The 23,465-nt window shown below is 46.7% G+C and overlaps 1 protein-coding gene across 1 annotated transcript in view; it reads left to right on the forward strand.

Annotated features, from left to right (window-relative positions):
- The window catches only part of LOC147668102 (killer cell lectin-like receptor subfamily B member 1A), a 216,027-nt gene that overhangs the window by 51,716 nt on the left and 140,846 nt on the right, over nucleotides 1-23,465 (forward strand). Inside the window, exon 3 of the mRNA XM_086948781.1 lies at nucleotides 20,468-20,548. Within this exon, the coding sequence (XP_086804907.1) occupies nucleotides 20,468-20,548 (81 nt within the window). The remainder of the gene's footprint in view (nucleotides 1-20,467; nucleotides 20,549-23,465) is intronic.

Genomic DNA, 23,465 nt, shown 5'->3' on the forward strand with positions numbered 1-23,465 from the left:
AAGAAAAATCCCACACAAAGTAAGAAAAATTAAGTAACATGTAATAAATGATTTAAGATCAAAATGACAAAAATCCAATCAGTACACTGAGGATATGCAATTTAGTTGTGCCAGACCGGCACAAAGTCACAAGTTCAGAACTACTGCGATGCTGTGCAGGCCGAATAGAGAGACCAGGTTAGGATCACTGAACAAAGCACCTTAAATCCTGGTTCTAGAGTGATGCGAAACCCCAAGGTGAGGATTCGTTGTGCAGTGGAGGTTCCAAGGAGCTGCAATGCTCTGATGCGGAGTCCTACATCGCTGTCCAGGATGCCATTGATGAGGCTCTTGCAATGCGAAGTTCTGCGTCGAAGATGCCTTCATGCACTGGCAGGCAGGTAGCAGCTGTGGGCTGCGATACGAAGTTCTGTGTCATCATCGAGTATGCCGTCGACAAGGAACTTACTATGTGTTCCGCTGCATTGAGGATGTGTTGTGCAGCAGTGGTTCCAAGGAGAATTCCAGAGTCTGGGATGCTTTGCACTGCGGCGGTTCTGAAGTGAAGCTGCAAGGAGGTGCATCAGTTCTGTCCACAAGACCACAGCTGGGCTGGCAGAGCACCATTAGACCCTCTTCCAATCATTCAGGATTGGGTGGAACCACTTGCAGGGCAAGAGTCACAGCAGACAGAGGCCAGGTGCTTGAGTCAAAGTGGTTGGAGCCTGTTCTGTCCCTGAGCTTCCAATCAGGAGGCCACGAGAGGAAGGAAGCTCCTCCGTTGACCCTGCAAGTAACTATCTCCTCAAGCACTGACCGGCATGCTTGCCACACTGGTTTCAGGCTGAAATTCTCCGGTCTGTCCAATAAACTGTCCTTCTGTCTTGAGAAAGACCCGCTGCGACCACCAACCGGGGTGCAATAGGGTCGAAACGTTGACGAACACCATAGGCCCAGAAAGACTAGGATCCGGATAGAAACTTAGGAATCCTTGGTCCAAAAGCATTATCTGGCCAATGAAGAAATTTGTATACACTTGTACATAGATTGCACTGTATAACTTGCCATCGCACTGAGCACCCTTCACTAAAAGTCACTATTTATTTGACTGTCACTACAAGCATTGATTGTTATCTAATGAATGATTACAATTCAGATACCAAATGTTTGAAAACTTTTAATACAATTGACTTAATATATGACTTACAGCTGTTGAGCATTTATTATTATTATTTTTGTCAAATTATTGGACTCGTATCAGAGAGTTTTGTTTTGTTTTGTCTTCATTAATTGAATGTCCGCAAAAGTAATTGGTACGACCCAACAGAACCACTTTTTTGTAATCCAATCAGGAGGCCAGCCACTGAGCCCTTGGAGTCCCTCTGATGGTCCTGGAATCAAAATGCAGGTCCTGTCCTTCTCACTCAGGCAGCAGATCAACAGAGAAAAATAGTTGCAGTCCTTCCGCCAGACCAGCACACCAGTCCTTTTGAGTCTTCTACAGGTCCAGAGGTGTTCTGAAGAGTGGGGTCTGAGTGTTCAATTGTTTATACCCGGTTCCAGCTTTGAAGCACAAGAAGGTTGTGGAGGTTTCCATACCTAGAGGTGTTTGCAATTTCCTGCCTCTCTGCCCTAGCCCTAGCTTGTCCAGGGTCACAAAAGACGAGTGTCAAACCCTTTGGAGTGTGCAAGTGTGGTAGGTGGCAGCTCCTCCCCCTCATCAAGTCAGAGATGGTCCATCCTGCAACACATATTTTCCCTTTGTCTCACTGTCTGGGAGCAATACACAAAGACCAACTGCCAGCTACACCGAGTCATGAGACCCAGGATAAAGGCAGCAGGCACTTAATGGTTGGGACAAGAAAATGCCGACTTTCTAAAAGTGACATTTCCAGAACTGTGATTTAAAATCCAACTTTACCATTAAAGAGGGCTTCAAATTACAATACTTTAGACATCAAACTCAACATTCCTGCTTGGAAGTTATCACTTATTAAATGCAACAGGTTAACCCAATATTCAGGACTGTTCAGTACCAGAACAATGAAAACATGTAAACCTTATAAGTGTTTATCCAAATTTTTGAATACAGTGCACTCTGCCCTGAGGGCTGCTTAGGGCCAAACTTTGGGTGACATGTAGGAGAAACGAAGACATAAGTTTGGCAAAATATTTTTTGGGCAGGTCGAAAACGCAGTTTGAAACTGCACACATAGGCAGCAATGGCCGGTCTGAGACATGTTTTAAAAGGCTACTTAAGTGGGTGGCACTATAGGTGCTGCAGGCCCACGAGTTGCATTTATTTCTCAGTCCCTGAGTACATGTAGTATCACTTTACAAGGGACTTAAATGTAATGTCACCATGTTTAGAGGAGAGAGCACACACACTTTAGCACTGGTTAGCAGTTGTAAGGAGCACAAAGTCCAAAAGCCAACAAAAATAAGATCAGCAAAAGTGGAGGAGTAAGGCACAATGTTTGGGGCAAGACTGCCCTAAGGCTGTCAGGTCCAACACATTCATAAAGATGCTTTGGGTTGGCTCTGTTTAGCTATTGGTCTGTTCAGGTTCCATTTACATTTTGATCTCATCTGCCACAGCATACAGCAGGATGCTAAGAGTGATCCCACTTCAATCATTAGCTCTCTTATGCTACAAGTTATGGTATTTCGCTTGATCGCGTGCAGATGCGCCTACAAAGAAGTGCACTTCCAGGGCACAGTTAATAGGCCAATAATTTACTGCGATAGTGCTTTTTTTCTTTCTATCCTTCATCCTTTTTTAAATTTCTGTAGTCATTCTTAAGTGACTAAAGTAGTTCTATATTTTATGGTAATTCATAACTTATAATGCCTTTTGTTTGCGCCAATAACAATTATATTTTTCTGTATTCCAAAATAAATGTAGAAAAGGTTTATTTACCTGTTGTAAGTGCACCTGTCTGCTAGGAAGCAGTCGTACATTTCTACTAAAATGATATGCAATGAATAATATTTGTTTTTATTACAAGCCCTTGGCCTCCAGGTTTAGGCAGTTGTGATTTCTCTTTTTCTACATCTTTTTATTTGTGTGAAATATGCTTGCAGTAAAAACTAAAACAGATGGAACCATTTCACCAGTCTGCAAGGACTTGAATTATTGGCTTTGCTAATACTGTTTGAAATCACTCAGGACATCTTCTGTAGCGTTTCTATTCCACTTCAGGGCAGATTTACGAATGTTCAGCGCAGAGCAGTCATCAAAGTAGCTTTGCTATGCTACTGTGGGTGGAGAAACCATTATAGAGCCACATCTACTAAAATATGGTGTTGCTGCTCTCTTCCCGATCGAGGCATGATTCTCTGCTTACACCAACTTTAGACTTTGGAAGGATGCTGGAAAGTGCATTTAGGAGGCGTTCTTTTTCACTGTAAAGCCCTGGCTACCATTTTCACCTCTAGTGAAAGCGCAGAAGTGGATAGATGACATCATTCTGACATGGAGATACATGTCAGCCCTGTTCAATGACAAACATGCAGCAATTGTTATTTGACTGTTAAACCTACTCTTCATAGGTGTGTCCTCCTTTCCTGCCAAAGCCAACCAGTCTCCCTCTGCTGTTAAATTGTATTGAAAAGGCTGGCTTGTTAGCTGCAGAACTCTGTGTTTCATGAACTGGTCTTAACAAGGCCCTGGGTAAGGGACAGAAGAACCACTGCATCTTATCCCCTTCACCTTTGATCTTCAGCAGCAACAAAAGGGTACATGTGACAGTGCGCTACAATCTCACTGTACTGAAACATTCCACCAATGGTTGTCAATGTATTATAGTAGGCCTAGAATAGATGTCTACTCTGCCTCAGCCCTGCCATGGTAGCACCACATTGAGTGGTGGAGAGCCGCACCCTGAGCCCAGCATAAAAATGTTTGGGCTGCAAGAATGCATTGTGTGGCATTGGAAGCCAAGGTGATTTTTGAGTGAAATTAGCAGAAGACTCTGATGTCACTGAGGGTGCAGTGATCCAGTGCTAGTCTTTGTTTAACAAACATTTGTTTTCAGATGTGTAGTTTAGTTGAATCACCTCCCAGGATTCATGCTGTTGTTAAAGTGAGCCTAAAAAGTGGAACACTGAGTCTTTGCTGACATGGAGCAGTCTGGTGATCTTGTAATCTTGTAATTGTAAAGTCACTTGTAATACATTGTTTTTAAACAAACTTACTTCTACCAACAGTCCGGTTTCTACAGCGGATTTAGCGCTGTTTGTTACCGAAGCCAGACTCTCCTCGCCAGCATTCCGCCCAGGCCGCAGGCCACGTTTCCCTCAGCCCCACCCCTTCTATCCATAAATTATGTGCCACTTTCAGACGCGCAGCGGACGAGCACAGCGGGCGCGACGATTGCGCGCCGAAGGCGCGCCTTAGGCAAGCCCGCCTGCGCCAGTACGCGTCCGAATGGGGCCAGGGGCCAACCACTCTGCCCATTTCACACAATATTCCTCTGCGCAGCTACTTAACCTTCAAGGTTCGTGGCCCTGGATGATATTGTAACAGCACAAATTAATAGATTGGGATTGACCCCTCCTTTCGCTTCCCCCCACTCCCCCTCCCTATCTTCTTCACCTACCAACTGTTCCTGCTCTGCTTCGCCAGCCCTCCCTTCCATCACCATTTTATCTGCTTTTTACCTTAACACCAGGTCAGCTGTCAAGCATTATCATGAATTTTTCACCTTATTTTACCTGCACAAACCCGACCTCCTTTTTCTTACGGAGACTTGGTTTTGTTCCCTTCCCCCCTTATTAGCCATGCTTCCTGCATCATATTATGTTCTTCGCGCCGATTGACCCCCCGGTAAACCGGGTGGTGGCGTCGCCCTGATTGCCCGCAGAGAAATCATTTTTCAACCTCTAGCTCAGCCATTTTGGTATTAGGAGACTTCAACTTTTGGCCTTCAGATCCGGCCGACTGTTCAACATCGAAAGAATTCTCAGAGTCTCTCCGCTTTCTTAATTTTTCCCCAGCTGTGCACTCCCCAACCCACTGTCAGGGCCACATCCTAGACCAGATTTGGTCCCTCAACTGCCCGGTGTCGTCTTTGACCATTTCCCCTTGCACCTGGTCCGATCATTTTCACATCTCCTTTTCATTACCCCTCAGTTCAGCCCGTAAGTCCTCCCTCCCTAAAAACATTTGGGCGCGCTCCTGGAACCACGTAGATGTGACCTCCCTGTCTGCTACACTTTCCGCCTCCCGCCCGGATCTTCACGGGCTGTCATCTCTCGAACAAGCTGATTCCATCAATTCATGGCTTTGTTCAGGCTGCGACTTAGTCGCTCCCTTAAGGCGTGTATCATCCAGACGTACCAACGACGCAAATCGCTGGTTCAATCAGGAACTTAAAGTTCAAAAACTTAACGTCCGCCGGGCAGAACGCTCTTGGAGGCGGGGCTACTGTCCAATACTTAGAAATCATTACATCACTCTCTTGGCCAGTACAAATAATCCATCCTGGTGACCAAGAACGCCTACTTTTCCTCCAAAATTCTAGCCGCCGAAAATCAGTCCAGAGAAATTTTCCCTATTGTGCACAATCTTGCATACTCTGATAGGGCCTCCGTCAAACCTTCCCCCTCCCAGCATCTTTGTAACTCCCTTAATTCTCTTTTCCTTGATAAAATTTCTCTTTAAAGCAAATATCCCCCCTCCTTCCCCTTCCTTTGTCAACCCCCAATGTCCCCCCAACACAGCATGTCTCGACTTCATCCTCCTCCTTACAGAAGAATCCTTCCTTTCTCTTCAACCGCTGGTCAAGTCCGGTTCCCCTCTAGATCCCTGCCCTGCACATATTCTGAAACAGATTTACTCTGCTTGTGCCTCGCCCCCCCTCACCCTTCTCAATAGCTCGCTAATACAGGGCATCGTCATCCCACCTCTTAAATCGGGCGTCATCCTACCCATCTTAAAAAAACCCGGAGCGGACCCCTCAGTACTTGTCAACTATCGCCCCATCTCACTACTGCCCTTTTTGGCGAAAGTTCTGGAGCGTCATGTAACCAGAACGCTCAGCACCTTCGTGGAGGGGAATAGGGTATTAGCCCCCCGGCAGGCTGGGTTCCATCCCTCACACTCTACGGAGTCCGTTGTATTATCGGTCCTTGACAACCTCAGAGAGGGGATGGACACTAACCATCCCCAGGCCCTGGTCCTCCTCGATCTCTCCGCCGCTTTTGACACCGTTGATCATTCCATCTTATTGTCCCGTGTCAGAGCGGCGGGAATCGGAGGATCTGCCTTGGTCTGGCTGTCCTCCTTTCTGAGTGACCGCACCCAAGCAGTGCGCTTGGGTTGATTTTTCATCGGACTTCCAGCCGGTTAAATGTGGGGTCCCCCAGGGTTCATCCCTTTCCCCGTTGTTATATAACTTGTATATTGCTCCCCTTATTTTTGCCCTCCAACAGCTGGAGATCTCCGTCTACAACTACGCGGATGACCTCCAGCTTATTTTTTCCCTATCCTCCTCCCCAGAGTCCATCTCTAACTTTCAGTCTGTCATGACTTTCATCCGGGACTGGATGAATCACAACCACCTGAAGCTCAGCCCCGACAAAACGGAGTTGGTGCTGACAGGTGGTTGCTCCAGTCCCTGGTCCTCTTCTTTTTGGCCCCCCTCATTGGGTTCTCCCCCAACTCCATCCCCCTCTGTAAAAACTCTTGGGTTCAAACTGGATCACCAACTTTCACTTCACTCCCAAGTCAGCACTGTAGTGTCCTCGACTTTCCTTTCCTTTCGAACTATTCGCAAAGTTTCTCGGTTTTTCTCTTTTCCAGCCCTCAAACTTATAGTCCTGGGGATACTCGTGAACTCTGCGGACAGCGCACTGCAAGGACGCGCTCACCGGTTACAGTGACAGGCGACACCGGACCTCGCCGCACCCGCTCCGCGGGTGCCGCATCGTCGAAATTAGTGAGGGGCATCAGCCCAAGACTTTCAAGTGGGGAGACCGTTTCCATCAGTGGCTGAGGGCTGCAGGGCTGCGAGCGTCAGGGACTCCATTACCCAGGAGTCCCTGCTAGACCGGCAACAACTTCCGGTCCGCTCTCCCTGGCGGCCGGCCCACCGCCCACCTGAGGACCTTTAAAACACCTACTTCCTCAACCATCAGTGGGATACTCGTGAACTCTGCGGACAGCGCACTGCAAGGACGCGCTCACCGGTTACAGTGACAGGCGACACCGGACCTCGCCGCACCCGCTCCGCGGGTGCCGCATCGTCGGAATTAGTGAGGGGCATCAGCCCAAGACTTTCAAGTGGGGAGACCGTTTCCATCAGTGGCTGAGGGCTGCAGGGCTGCGAGCGTCAGGGACTCCATTACCCAGGAGTCCCTGCTAGACCGGCAACAACTTCCGGTCCGCTCTCCCTGGCGGCTGGCCCACCGCCCACCTGAGGACCTTTAAAACACCTACTTCCTCAACCATCAGTGGGATACTCGTGAACTCTGCGGACAGCACACTGCAAGGACGCGCTCACCGGTTACAGTGACAGGCGACACCGGACCTCGCCGCACCCGCTCCGTGGGTGCCGCATCGTCGAAATTAGTGAGGGGCATCAGCCCAAGACTTTCAAGTGGGGAGACCGTTTCCATCAGTGGCTGAGGGCTGCAGGGCTGCGAGCGTCAGGGACTCCAATACCCAGGAGTCCCTGCTAGACCGGCAACAACTTCCGGTCCGCTCTCCCTGGCGGCCGGCCCACCGCCCACCTAAGGACCTTTAAAACACCTACTTCCTCAACCATCAGTGGGATACTCGTGAACTCTGCGGACAGCGCACTGCAAGGACGCGCTCACCGGTTACAGTGACAGGCGACACCGTACCTCGCCGCACCCGCTCCGCGGGTGCCGCATCGTCGGAATTAGTGAGGGGCATCAGCCCAAGACTTTCAAGTGGGGAGACCGTTTCCATCAGTGGCTGAGGGCTGCAGGGCTGCGAGCGTCAGGGACTCCATTACCCAGGAGTCCCTGCTAGACCGGCAACAACTTCCGGTCCGCTCTCCCTGGCGGCCCGCCCACCTCCCTGAACGCCGGTATAACTGGGACCAACCCTCCCGCAGCGCGGGACGCAGCCCGGAGCAAAGACCGGGCTAAGAGCGGGCCGTTTGAGGCCGTTCGAGGACGGCAGCGGACGGCCCCGGCCCATATCTCTTGGCCAGTTGTGATACAAGTAAGGTAGGCGATCTTGTGACCCAGGGCTTGGTAGGCTATAAGAGACTTTGTATTGACTTTGAGGACTAATAAGTTATTACCCTTTTTGTGTAAAGAGCGTGCGTAGATCGGATTACTGCAGTTGGTGCTATCTAGAAATCATGGTTTTAAGATCTGGTAAAACACGTAATGTCCACCTTCAAACACCCACAGGAGTGGTATCGGGTCCATTGGACGCATTTATTACACGTGCAACAGGCATCCTGGAAAAGGAAATAGCAATGGTGGAAAAACGTCTTTCCATTGACTTAGTCAGTGGAAAACGTTCTTCACTGGGTAGGCTGGCCAAGATTCCTAGTCCCGTGTCTCACGCACAACCACACGTAGCTTTTAACTGTATACATTTAGACACTACGGAAGCCATAGTCCATATGGATAGTGAGGGGACTGATCCCCCTGTACACACATCACCTCATCCTGTACACCCGTTGGATGAACATGAAGTGACTGGGGAAATTGAAACTCAGGACAGCCTAAATTCCGAATATAGTTCGGAATCTGTCGACTTACCCCCTGATTCACCCAAAACAGTTACTAACGACTTAGTCCATATAGACCCCCTAGGTACAGACAAGGTATCAAGGAAGAGAAAACAAGACATGAGCTATAAGGGTGGGAGAGAATGCAAGATGCCCAAATTAAAAGATACCGCCAGAAATTCTACATCGGCACTAGGCCGTCCCAGCGAAAAACAATGTATTAATACATTGTCTAATGTCTTATGCCCCTCCCTCATCTCCCTAGGCTCCTCGAACCCCTGCCCAACATGCTTATGCAGCGATGATTCCTTGTTGGCAAAGATTGAGGCTTTGATGAAAAACCTCTTATTACCTGTCTTGGAGAGGACTAGATTAATGACATTGAAAATAGATTCACTGGAGGCTGTAGTTAATGCGAATTTTGCCTTAGTATTGTCTATACCTGGTATAAACCCAGGGGGGGCCAAACCTCCACCTTTGGCCCCAAAAACTTCTAATATCCTGAATACTGTCATTGGTAATCCTAGCAATCAAAAACCCTCAGGGTCAGCAATTGTTAGATCAAACAGGGGTGGTATTCCTAAAAATATTCCAAGTAAGGTACCAGAGGCCCCGCACCAACGCACTCACATGACGAAGCCTGAGAATAAACCGGATAGATCAACACCCGCTAGACGCAACATAACCAAACCGCCCTCTCTGCCAAAACCTAGTACAGTCACCCATAGCCTTTCCTCACATGGGCCCCCAGTCAATCATCATAGTACCCAAAAACACCCTAGGCATCCAACACCCCGGGTTGACATCCCTATAGAGGCTACACCATACACTATGGTACTGACTGGTGTAGCCCCTCTACAACCTGGCAAAAGGGAGACTTATGGTGACCTGCGTAACAAGGTCATTTACTGGATGAATAAAAACAGACCCCTACCCCCCTCCTCGCCAACAGAAATCTTATTTGTGAGAAGGGTTGACTGGATGGGCCAGGGTATTAAAGATCTGGAGGGTGACTGTATTTTAATATCATTCAGGGATCCATGGGTGGTGGATACAATTTGTAGAGAAGCTAGGTTTGCTAGGCAGGGGGACGTCCAGACCCTAGACCTTTCATATTTTTATCCACAAAGACAGGCTCATACCCTGAAGGCCCCCAGACAGGGACGACCCATCGTTAGGAGCTACCCCAGAATAAGGACACCGCAACTACCACTATTCCCACCCCTATTTAATCACTTTGGCCCCCTGTCTGATCTCGAGGCCATTGATTGACTTCCAAAACTTTCTATAGAAAATGCTGACCCTTGGGTAGGGAGCAAGAGGCAGGGTCAAGAGTCCCCACAGTCCACACCTGTGGCAGAGGAGTTTAAGAGGGCCCCAGTACCAACAGGGATGGGCACAACATCGTCCAGGGCAGGGGGAACCTCCACGACGCTGACAGAAAATAGCCAGAACATCGTTGTGAGATCTGAAAATGGGTGGGATGTTGGGGCTGGACAGGACAAGCTTGTAGTTTCAGAGGTGGTGGCCCCCTCTGCGGTACTCACATCGGAAACTCTTGCCCTCGTGTCCTGGAATACCGCCGGGTTTAAAAGTCGTATCCAATCTGAAGAATGGCTGGAGTTTATGGAGAAATTTGATATCATCATACTCCAGGAAACTTGGGCCGTTGACCCAATCTTTAGGCAGGGTTATGTTAATTTTTATAAAGCTGCCACTCGAAGTACTATTAGAAATGCCAAAGGGAGAGCCTCAGGGTGGCTACTGATCTGGGTGAAACAGTCCCTGGGATATCATACCACAGAGATATGTGTACATAACCCGGACCTCCTCATAGTTAAATTGAGTAGGACTGGCTATCGGGACTTGATCCTGTTTAACATATATGCACGCGGTTTGCCGGGTGGCCGTACACCACCCCTGCTGGAGGTATTGGATCCTGTCCTGGCAGCCCTAGATAGCAATAGCGTTACTCTCCTTGCTGGGGACTTAAATTGCTGCTTCGAACCTTTAATAGACCCAGGGGACTGTTGGGGTTCCGCGGAGGACGCAGTTTGGGGCATACCCGACCTGCTACCCGTTAAACCGGTACCCGCCACTGAGGCAGCGGTGAATTGGATGGCCTTTTGTTTAAACTGTGGCTTTCGGGCCTGTAATGGTCGAACAAAATCAGACCAGGAAGCCAAATGCACATTTGATAACGGGTTAAGAAGAAGCCGCATTGAATATATCCTGTTGAAAGTAGGAGACTGGTCCCTATTGGTGGATATGGAGGTATCTTCCTGCCCAGAAAGTGACCATAACCCTCTGACCCTGCAACTTAGGTTGCCAGGACTAGTTAGACTAGCGGAACCCAGTACCTCACTGACGGGGGACACTTATCTTACAAACGATAGGAAGAGGTTAAAATGGTCAACAATTGAGGAGGATGAGATTCTGAGGAATAAGGTTATCAGCGTGGTAAATAATACTTATAACGAAATGCTGACCCACGCCGAGTTGGGGGACAACTCTGAAATAGCTGACCTCACCATAAATCTTCATAATCGTTGTTTTGACAATTTAAAATCTCTGCTCTCGCAACCTCGCCGGCAGGGAAACCACAAAGCATCTATTCGCCCCCAGAAATGGTACAATAAAAAATGTAGGGAAGCCCACACTGACTTGGTTAAAGCAGTCAAGTCTCGGAATATGGGCTTAGTGAAAGCGGCTAGACAGACCTATAGGAATATACAGAGGGAAGCTAAACTGGAGTGGGAGGACAAGTATTGGTTAGACTTATTGGAAGCTTCCATGTCCAATAACTCTATTAAATTTTGGGAAATAGTGAAGTGGGGGAAGGATCCGGACACACGCACTCCCACAAACCATGTGCCCCCCCACGAGTGGGTGTCTTTCTATTCAACCCAGTTTTGTGCCGTGGATTCCATGCCACCCAGTACCTCGGAAAGGACATACCACCCCACTACCCAAAGCGAGACCATCATCTTTACTGAAGGTGAGGTCGAGCTGGCACTAAATCTTACCATGCGAGGGAAAGCACCAGGTATGGATCTTATTCCCGCCGATCTATTTAAAGCAAACCCCGCCATGTGGATACCATATATTATCAAGGTGGCAAACTCCATAGCTGCAGGTGCAAGAATACCCAAATCTTGGAAGGGGGCGGAGATCTTACCGATCTATAAAAAGGGCAATAGGTCTGACCCAGGAAACTACCGCCCGATTAGTCTTATTGACTCAATGCAAAAACTCATCGCCCGCATGGTCTTGGGCAGGGTCCAAGGCTGGATCGAAATGGAGGACATTCTATCTCCTATGCAGGCGGGCTTCAGATCAGGAACTAGCACCATCGACCAGGTGTTCAGATTTTGTCTGATCTACTGGAAGGTGGTGCAGCTTGGCGGCGGTACCATCTTCGCAGCGTTTATTGATCTGAAGTCCGCCTTTGATCTAGTCCCGAGGGACAAACTGTGGGGAGTCTTGAGAATTTGGGAATGCCTGTAGAACTGCTCGATCTAATAGTCAAACTGCATGAGGAGAATTTTGCGAGGGTAAGATGGGGAGGACAGGGCCAAGTTACAGAACCTTTCCCTGTCACCCGAGGTGTTCGCCAGGGGTGTGTACTGGCACCCACCCTTTTCTTACTGTTCATTGACCAAGTGGTCAAATTTTTTGAATCGACCCCGACAGATGCCCCTGTGTTGGCAGGACAGCGCTTCCCAATGCTCATCTTTGCTGATGACACATTACTCCTCTCCAGAACACGCAGCGGATTACAGCGGGCCTTGGACCGCTTTGAGGAGTTCTGTGCCATCAGCAACCTTAAGGTGAACGTGGGAAAATCCAAATTTATGGTGTTAACTAAGAACCGCCCTGTCCGGAGCTCAGTTAGTATGGGTGGAATCAAATTGGATCAAGTGGAGAACATGATTTATCTGGGGGTCACGTTAGATAGTCGCTTGAAATGGAAGGCCCAAGTCGATGCTCAACATCTTAAGCTTGCTCGACTTACTGGTTGCCTCCTTAGTGAGCAAAGAAAATCCATCACCAAGCGGGTAACCCCAGCTCTTAAAATCTACGATGCAAAAATCAATCCTGCGATCCTATATGGTGCAGACCTGTGGGGCCATATGGATCTTACGGGTCTGTTTAAAATACAGTGTAAATTCCTTCGTAATCTGGTAGGCTAGCCACAGTCGTCCCCCTCCATTCCCCTCTGTCTGGACTTAGGATGCCCTCCGATTAACGAGATGGCCGGATTTAGACTGGTTGCCTTCTGGAGGCACCTATGGACCTCCCCCGAGCTTACATTATTTGCAAACGGGGTAGCAGAAGTTAGGTCAATCAGGGGTTCGGAGAAAATCCCCTGGTTCCAAATGGTAAAATCCATCCTGATGGATATGGGCTTAGATCAGTTATGGATATCCCCTGCTACCAGTACCTTCCCTTCCAAATTGGTACTAAAAGAACTGTATTGGTCTACGCTCCGTTTGACTAGAATCAAAGCCTCCAGTTCTACCAACCTCACGGGTAGGTTCCTTTCCTTTAAGTTGGACCCATCCCGCGAACAATACTGGGATACGATTTCTAAATCCTTAGATAGGAAACTCTTCCATCAGTTCCGGGTGGGCTCACTGCCACTGAACACCTTTACTAAAAATTGGCCATCAAGTACCACTGATTATTGTAAATGGTGCCCAGGACATAAGGAAACAGTGGGTCATTTTCTGTTCGCTTGTCCTAGATACCATGCACCTAGGGCTAAATGGCTAAAACCATTGTTCCAGCGCCTGCCCATTAGAAAATCTGAAGAGGCCATTCATGTATTAAAAACTAACACACTAGAAATCATTACAGTGTGCATGGCCAAATACCTGGGCTGGGCCTGGATACTCAGGGCAAAACAATAGGCCAACTTGGATTCTTTTAACATACTGATGGTTCATGTATCCTCTTCTTTTTATTGAATACCTTCTTTTATCATATTTTGTTGATTGGAATATATTTATAATTCTCTTTCCCTTTAAGGAAAACTTGCTTCAGGATTAACTTTACACTGTTTAATGCTTTTTTTACTTTTATTGTTAATGAATTCATCGTCAATCAATGTATATTATTATTTGTCTTTTATGATTTTTTTTAATCGAAATAAAGACTTTAAAACCTATAGTCCTGGCAATGGTGATCTCCCGCCTGGATTACGGCAATGCCCTTTATTGTGGTATGCCCGCGTACAGCGTGCAACGCCTCCAGCTGGTCCAGAACCAGGCGGCCCACCTGGTCTTCAATTTATCCAAGTCACATCACGTCACTCCCCTCCTTAAGACCTTACACTGGTTCCCCATTTGTGAACGAGCCCTGTTTAAACTAGGATGCATCATCTTCAACGCCCGGTCCGGCTCAGCCCCTGCCTTTATCATTTCTGAAATTCATTCTTATGTTCCTCCCAGGGATCTGCGTTCTTCCACCCAACAATTGCACGTAGTCCCCCGTTTCAAACGTAAAAAGTGGGGAGGCTCCAAATTTTCCAGACTCGCCCCTGCCTTCTGGAACTCCCTTCCGGTTCATCTGAGATCCTGTCCCCTGTATACACTCTTTCGCAAGGCACTGAAAACTTTTCTTTTCACACAAGCCTTCTCCCCTTAAACCCCCCTTTTCCATGCTCTTGTTTTCCGATTCCTCCGGGGTTCAGTACTGTACAGCGCCATGAAACCGCTAGGTGTACGTGCGCTTAAGAAATATTTTAAACTCAAACTTATTCATTGGAGATCATACAGTGACACATGAGCATAATCAGGGGGTCAAATGGGACCAGCAAAGTCTAGAGAGACAATCACTCCCGCTGTCATGGATGTGTTTTAAATGAAAGAAAACAGCGGAATACTTCATTCTTCATAGAATCGGCAGAGGAGGAGCTGTAGGCTTGTCAATCACAGGGGTTGTGATGATCAATTCTTTGAGGTGTTGAAGGAACATTTGAAAGATTGACCACTTTCTCTCTCTTGTTTCTTCATCTTTGCATTCCACTCTAATGGTTTCCTTCTCTTCTAACTTCTCTCGCTTTAGTTTTCCAGTTGCACCAGGAGAACGGGGTCCTGAAGATGAACCAGAAACAGAGAGACAATTGTAACTGCACCAATAACTCAGGTACATTTAGACAATTGTTTCAACAACGTTTTATGTTGCTTCGTGATCTCAAAAGCAGAATAAATATCACAAAAGCCTCTTTTCCACTTCATAGTTTAGGATTATATGGCCTGGAAGTGGTCCAGTGGGGTCCTGATGATGAACTTAGCTATTGAGGTGCAGTCACCATCCTCTCCAATCTCTATTTCGCCATATATATATATATATGTCTCACAACTATCCCATCCAGCATGTGCGTTGTCTCTGGACAGGCCAATGTGGGCCCAGCTTGACTCCTTCACCAGATCTCCAATTCATTCACATATGGACAAACAGGTGGAGCGTCAGGTCACTCCATTGACATAAATAGCCTGTGCGCTCTTGTAACCCTTACAAGATCAGATTCAGGTGTCCTGCAGGCTAGATCACAGGGCAAGTTGGAGAACTCCCTGTGAGCCTGTCTGATAGAGGTCCATTTCCACACTGGGTTACACCAAGGACAGACAATTAAACACAAAAGCCTGCCCTGATTGTTTCCTACTATGAACTAATCTCCTGTCTTCATCAGGGCAAGCAAGGACATGCTGCAGAGATGAATCTGACATAGATGGACATTGACCTTAGTGGGAACTGAAGCCGGCATTTCCCTGGAACTGGCTCTAAATAGTGTCAATCACCCTGGTATAAGAGGTTGTTTAGGAGCCCACAGACAGACACACTTTCTCTCTCTCTCTTCCACTTTGTGCCCCATAGAGAGAGTGAGAGTAGGTTGTACTGCCCTGTTACTTTCTTTGGGTCTGGTTCTCAGCCTCATGCTGCAGATCCAGATGTTTCTCTGGCTGGCTGGACAGATTTGGTCAACCCTGGGGCCATGGTGTGTTGACTGCCACTGCACCCTTTCTGCTTCAAATCCTAGAATCCTATGCTTTACATATAAATTGCAATCTTGGACTGCATCTACTGCAATTCATTACAGACTAGGAGGAACATTTACTAATATTTGGGAGAACGCAATGCAGCAAAAGAACGTGCTGCGTCAAACGCCCCCAAAATGATTCTTTTGGATCCAGGCTGGACCGGGCCTGGTCGTGTACGCTGGACTGTTCCCATGAGGAGCAGGGTCTTGACTGATTTGCATATGGCTGGGTTTAAACTGGGGTGGCATAGTGAGCAAAAAAACAGTGGATTTAACCCAGATCTTTTGACTGGGGGTGAGCGTTTGAAATATTTCATCATCCGTCAATCATATTTTTGTGTTTGCCATGCTGACCCACACATGTCTTGGGAGGAAACCACTTGAGAGGTGAATGGTGTTTATTTGAGATCACATTTATCTATGGATTGTCCCCAAGGGTGTATTTCTCATTTTGGATGTGACAACTTATTCGCTGCTGCTCCTCGGGGCTTAGGCCTCCCACCTTTTAGATACCTGGATGGACAGGGAAAAATACATTGACATCTGCCATGTACAAGACATATTTGTAGCAACAGAATCCAAGTTACTTTCCTCCAGTGCTGTGCTGAATAGTGGATAAAGGACGTGACATGAAGAAAACAACAAAGGTGCAGGTCTTGGAGACCAGATATGAACTGGTTACCATGAAAAGTCAGGGACAACCCGAAGACACTGCCAGATGCTATGTTTCAATCTTGACATTCTTATACTGGAGACCCAAAAGTGACACTGCACTTTCCTCTGAGAGTATCCATGTTGTGGTTCTTATTCCTGCAGTGCAATCTCCATCTCTCCATTCTCCATAGCAGCCAATTTCTAGGAGGATAAGGCGTACGCTCAACTCGTGGCATATGGGTCCTGACTCGAGCCAAAAGTGCTCCCAACTTGTCTGTGGAAGAACTTTTGCCAAGATTTTCTTTGAATAGTGGCGAGGACCTGCAACAATGGCCTTGGGTCTCTGCGGTCAATTTGCTTCCCAGTTTACACCCTAGGGATTAAGGGTGAGATGTAAGAAACTTTTTGGGGGTCACAAATGGTCGGATTCACTGAATCGGGGCATTTGAGACCACAAAACAAGCATTTTAGGATGTACAAAGGCCAAATTGCAATGGGGTAACCTGTCACCGAACCGCAATTTGGGTTTGTGAACCTGTAATAGGTAGGGCCGTGTTTAGGGCTTCCCTTCCTAATACCGAATCGCAGTGGTATGTATGAATGTTTTACAAATTAAATGCAGTTGCAAAAAGTTTTCATTTCACCAGTAACTTCAATTTGGTGGTAACCAATTCACTAAAAGGAAGGGATGCCCAAAGATCCCCAAGGGACTATTTATACTATAGACCCTAAAGAATTGAAGGAAAACTTTTCATTTTTCTTTGTGAAATGCATCTAATTTTCCCTTAAGGAAAACAGCCTTCATTCAAACCAATGCTAAAATTGTTAAGCAACCACAGACATGGTGGTCTGCTGCCCCCATCAGGCCACCATTCCTATGATTTTTGCGATTCCCAATGGGTCACAAACCGAGACATACTTCAAGAATTTTAATGAGGTAGGCCAATTTGTGACTCACTAGGAATCAACAAATGTGTTAAAAGCAAATTTGTACATATCTATTTGGAATTTCCTAATTGTGATTCACTAAAATTCACAATTAGGAAATCGCAAAAGGGCTTTTCCGTACATCTGGCCCTAACTGAGCACTCAGGGGCATATTACCAAGGGCATTATCGCCCCATTAGCTGGACTTTTTCCCGCTAATGCGGCGATAATTTTATCGCCCTATTACCAAGCTGTCTCTAACACCAGTTAGCGACAGCTTATAGGCGATAGCGGGCATTTAGGGGCCCACTTTGCATGTCAGCGATAATGGAGGGTGTAGCTCTTCAGGTTGCTGAGCTCAAATTCCATCTTTGAGCCTGATTATGATTCAGGTATTTTTTCCCGACACACGGGTAAACCCTGTTTACCAACAGGATGGAATTGCAAGTTGAAAATTATTTAACACATTTAATAAATATCAGATTTATTAAATACCTCAACCTTTGTTCAACTTTGGCAGGTAAAAACCTGCCAAAATTTAACAGGGGAAAACCATACAGTAATTACTGTAACATGCAGATTTTGGTCTGTGAAACACCAAAACCCACATAATATTCCCCAGAAACTCATAATAGGTGCTACTGATTGCCCCCGATAAATAATGAAGTCAATGGTATTGTGATGTACAAGGTATGATTAATAGCACCTATACTTGTAATCAGATCCATAGTAGGTATGATCCCAGACAGGTAGAAGGAGAGTGGATTTGGAAAAAGCAAAAAGGCCAATCACAGAGAATTAAAAAAAAATCATAATGGTCTCAAATTATTTATCTGGGATTTTTTTTACTCAAAATGACTTTACAGCATTGCACAAACACTAGTCTAAATCTCACCGCTGAACACCAATGTTGGAAATTGGGTTACTAATTGAGGGAGTGAAATCCTGCTAAAGCAAGGACCACAATCTCAGTCAGGGTGAAACAAAAGCAAATCCCAAATTAACCTGTGCTTAACCCCATGGTAGAGTGGCACAAAGCAGTCAGGCTTAACTTAGAACCAATGTGTAAAGTGTTAATGCAGCACTTCAAACAGTAACAAAGTGAAAACACAATATAAGAAAAATCCCACACAAAGTAAGAAAAATTAAGTAACATGTAATAAATGATTTAAGATCAAAATGACAAAAATCCAATCAGTAGAACTGGGGATATGCAATTTGGTTGTGCCAGACCGGCACAAAGTCACAAGTTCAGAACTACTGCGATGCCGTGCAGGCCGAATAGAGAGACCAGGTTAGGATCACTGAACAAAGCACCTTAAATCCTGGTTCTAGAGTGATGAGAGATCCCAAGGTGGGGATTCGTTGTGCAGTGGTGGTTCCAAGGAGCTGCGATGCTCTGATGCGGAGTCCTACATCGCTGTCCAGGATGCCATTGATGAGGATCTTGCAATGCGAAGTTCTGCGTCGAAGATTCCTTCATGCACTGGCAGGTACGAAGCAGCTGTGGGCTGCGATACGAAGTTCCGTGTCATCATCGAGTATGCCGTCGACAAGGAACTTACTATGTGTTCCCCTGCATTGAGGATGTGTTGTGCAGCAGTGGTTCCAAGGAGTATTCCAGAGTCTGGGATGCTTTGCACTGCGGCGGTTCTGAAGTGAAGCTGCAAGGAGGTGCATCAGTTCTGTCCACAAGACCACAGCTGGGCTGGCAGAGCACCATTAGACCCTCTTCCAATCATTCAGGATTGGGTGGAACCACTTGCAGGGCAAGAGTCACAGCAGACAGAGGCCAGGTGCTTGAGTCAAAGTGGTTGGAGCCTGTTCTGTCCCTGAGCTTCCAATCAGGAGGCCAGCCACTGAGCCCTTGGAGTCCCTCTGATGGTCCTGGAATCAAAATGCAGGTCCTGTCCTTCTCACTCAGGCAGCAGAGCAACAGAGAAAAATAGTTGCAGTCTGTCATGACTTTCATCCGGGACTGGATGAATCACAACCACCTGAAGCTCAACCCCGACATAACGGCGTTAGTGTTGACAGGTGGTTGCTCCAGTCCCTGGTCCTCTTCTTTTTGGCCCCCCTCGTTGGGTTTTCCCCCAACTCCATCCCCCTCTGTAAAAACTCTTGGGTTCAAACTGGATCACCAACTTTAACTTCACTCCCAAGTCAGCAGTGTGGTGTCCTTGTCTTTATTTTCCCTTCGCACTATTCGCAAAGTCTCTCGGTTTTTCTCTTTCCCGGCCCTCAAACTTATAGTCCTGGCAATGGTGATCTCCCACCTGGATTACGGCAATGCCATTTATTGTGGTATGCCCGCGTACAGCGTGCGACGCCTCCAGCTGGTCCAGAACCAGGCGGTCCGCCTGGTCTTCAATTTATCCAAGTCACATCACGTCACTCCCCTCCTTAAGACCTTACACTGGCTCCCCATTCGCAAACGAGCCCAGTTTAAACTAGGATGCATCATCTTCAACGCCAGGTCCGGCTCAGCCCCTGCCTTTATCATTTTTGAAATTCATTCTTATGTTCCTCCCAATGAGCTGCGTTCTTCCACCCAACAGTTGCTCGTAGTCCCCCGTTTCAAACGTAAAAAGTGGGGAGGCACCAAATTTTCCACACTCGCCCCTGCCTTCTGGAACTCCCTTCCGGTTCATCTGAGATCCTGTCCCCAGTATACACTCTTCGCATGGCACTGAAAACTTTTATTTTCACACAAGCCTTCTCCCCTTAAACCCCCCTTTTCCATGCTCTTGTTTTCAGATTCCTCCGGGGTTCAGTACTGTACAGCGCCATGAAACCGCTAGGTGTACGTGCGCTTAAGAAATATTTTAAACTCAAACTTATTCATTGGGGATCATACAGTGACACATGAGCATAATCAGGGGGTCAAATGGGACCAGAAAAGTCTAGAGAGACAATCACTCCCGCTGTCATGGATGTGTTTTAAATGAAAGAAAACAGCGGAATACTTCATTCTTCATAGAATAGGCTGAGGAGGAGCTGTAGGCTTGTCAATCACAGGGGTTGTGATGATCAATTCTTTGAGGTGTTGAAGGAACATTTGAAAGATTGACCACTTTCTCTCTCTTGTTTCTTCATCTTTGCATTCCACTCTAATGGTTTCCTTCTCTTCTAACTTCTCTCGCTTTAGTTTTCCAGTTGCACCAGGAGAACGGGGTCCTGAAGATGAACCAGAAACAGAGAGACGATTGTAACTGCACCAATAACTCAGGTACAATTAGACGATAGTTTCAACAACGTTTTATGTTGCTTCGTGATCTCAAAAGCAGAATAAATATCACAAAAGCCTCTTTTCCACTTCATAGTTTAGGATTATATGGCCTGGAATTGGTCCAGTGGGGTCCTGATGATGAACTTAGCTATTGAGGGGAAGTCACCATCCTCTCCAATCTCTATTTCGCCATATATATATATATATATCCATCCAGCATGTGCGTTGTCCCTGGACAGGCCAGTGTGGGCCCAGGTTGACTCCTTCACCAGATCTCCAATTCATTCACATAAGGACAAACAGGTGGAGCGTCAGGTCACTCCATTGACATAAATAGCCTGTGCGCTCTTGTAACCCTTACAAGATCAGATTCAGTTGTCCTGCAGGCTAGATCACAGAGCAAGTTGGAAAACTCCGTGTGAGCCTGTCTGATAGAGGTCCATTTCCACACTGGGTTACACCAAGGACAGACAATTAAACACAAAAGCCTGCCCTGATTGTTTACTACTATGAACTAATCTCCTGTCATCATCAGGGCAAGCAAGGACATGCTGCAGAGATGAAGCTCACATAGATGGACAGTGACCTTAGTGGGAACTGAAGCCGGCATTTCCCTGGAACTGGCTGTAAATAGTGTCAGTCACCCTGGTATAAGAGGTTGTTTAGGAGCCCACAGACAGACACACTTTCTCTCTCTCTCTTCCACTTTCTGCCCCATAGAGAGAGTGAGAGTAAGTTGTACTGCCCTGTTACTTTCTTTGGGGCCGGTTCTCAGCCTCATGCTGCAGATCCAGATGTTTCTCTGGCTGGCTGGACAGATTTGGTCAACCCTGGGGCCGTGGTGTGTTGACTGCCACTGCACCCTTTCTGCTTCAAATCCTAGAATCCTATGCTTTACATATAAATTGCAATCTTGGACTGCATCTACTGCAATTCATTACAGACTATGGGGAACATTTACTAATATTTGGGAGAACGCAATGCAGCAAAAGAACGTGCTGCGTCAAACGCCCCCAAAATGATTCTTTTGGATCCAGGCTGGTCCGGGCCTGGTCGTGTACGCTGGACTGTTCCCATGAGGAGCAGGGTCTTGACTGATTTGCATATGGCTGGGTTTAAACTGGGGTGGCATAGTGAGCAAAAAAACGGTGGATTTAACCCAGATCTTTTGACTGGGGGTGAGCGTTTGAAATATTTCACCATCCGTCAATCATCTTTTTGTGTTTGCCATGCTGACCCACACATGTCTTGGGAGGAAACCACTTGAGAGGTGAATGGTGTTTATTTGAGGTCACATTTATCTATGGATTGTCCCCAAGGGTGTATTTCTGCATTTTGGATGTGACAACCTACTCGCTGCTGCTCCTCGGGGCTTAGGCCTCCTACCTTTTAGATACCTGGATGGACAGGGGAAAATACATTGACATCTGCCATGTACAAGACATATTTGTAGCAACAGAATCCAAGTTACTTTCCTCCAGTGCTGTGCTGGATAGTGGATAAAGAAGAAAACAACAAAGGTGCAGGTCTTGGAGACCAGATATGAACTGGTTACCATGAAAAGTCAGGGACAACCCGAAGACACTGCCAGATGCTATGTTTCAATCTTGACATTCTTATACTGGAGACCCAAAAGTGACACTGCACTTTCCTTGAGAGTAGCCATGTTGTGGTTCTTATTCCTGCAGTGCAATCTCCATCTCTCCATTCTCCATAGCAGCCAATTTCTAGGAGGATAAGGCGTACGCTCAACTCGTGGCATATGGGTCCTGACTCGAGCCAAAAGTGCTCCCAACTTGTCTGTGGAAGATCTTTTGCCAAGATTTTCTTTGAATAGTGACGAGGACCTGCAACAATGGCCTTGGGTCTCTGCGGTCAATTTGCTTCCCAGTTTACACCCTAGGGATTAAGGGCGAGATGCAAGAAACTTTTTTGGGGGTCACAAATGGTCGGATTCACTGAATCGGGGCGTTTGAGACCACAAAACAAGCATTTTAGGATGTACAAAGGCCAAATTGCAATTGGGTAACCTGTCACCGAATCGCAATTTGGGTTTGCGATCCAGTAATAGGTAGGGCCGTGTTTAGGGCTTCCCTTCCTAATACCGAATCGCAGTGGTATGTATGAATGTTTTACAAATTAAATGCAGTTGCAAAAAGTTTTCATTTCACCAGTAACTTCAATTTGGTGGTAACCAATTCACTAAAAGGAAGGGATCCCCAAGGGACTATTTATACTATGGATCTTAAAGAATTGAAGGAAAACTTTTCATTTTTCTTTGTGAAATGCATCTAATTTTCCCTTAAGGAAAACTGGCTGCATTTAAACCAATGCTAAAATTGTTAAGCAACCACAGACATGGTGGTCTGCTGCCCCCATCAGGCCACCATTGCTATGATTTTTGCGATTCCCAATGGGTCACAAAGTGAGACATTCCTCATGAATTTTAATGAGGTAGGTCAATTTGTGACTCACTAGGAATCAACAAATGTGTTAAAAGCAAATTTGTACATATCTATTTGGAATTTCCTAATTGTGATTCACTAAAATTCACAATTAGGAAATCGCAAAAGGGCTTTTCCGTACATCTGGCCCTAACTGAGCACTCAGGGGCATATTACCAAGGGCATTATCGCCGCATTAGCGGGACTTTTTCCCGCTAATGCGGCGATAATTTTATCGCCCTATTACCAAGCTGTCGCTACCACCAGTTAGCAACAGCTTGTAGGCGATAGCGGGCATTTAGGGGCCCACTTTGCATGTCAGCGATAATTATCGCTAATGACATGCAAAGTGGGCGTGCCAAGATGTTAGCGACTGAAAACAGTTTCTAACATCTCTAACTCCTATTAACAACTTTTGGAAATATTCGCGCTAAGCGCGGATATCTCCAAAAGATAACAGCTGCTAAAAGCAG

Source organism: Lissotriton vulgaris, unplaced genomic scaffold (genome assembly GCF_964263255.1).
Source record: "Lissotriton vulgaris unplaced genomic scaffold, aLisVul1.2 SCAFFOLD_504, whole genome shotgun sequence".
NCBI classification, from domain to species: Eukaryota; Metazoa; Chordata; class Amphibia; order Caudata; family Salamandridae; genus Lissotriton; species Lissotriton vulgaris.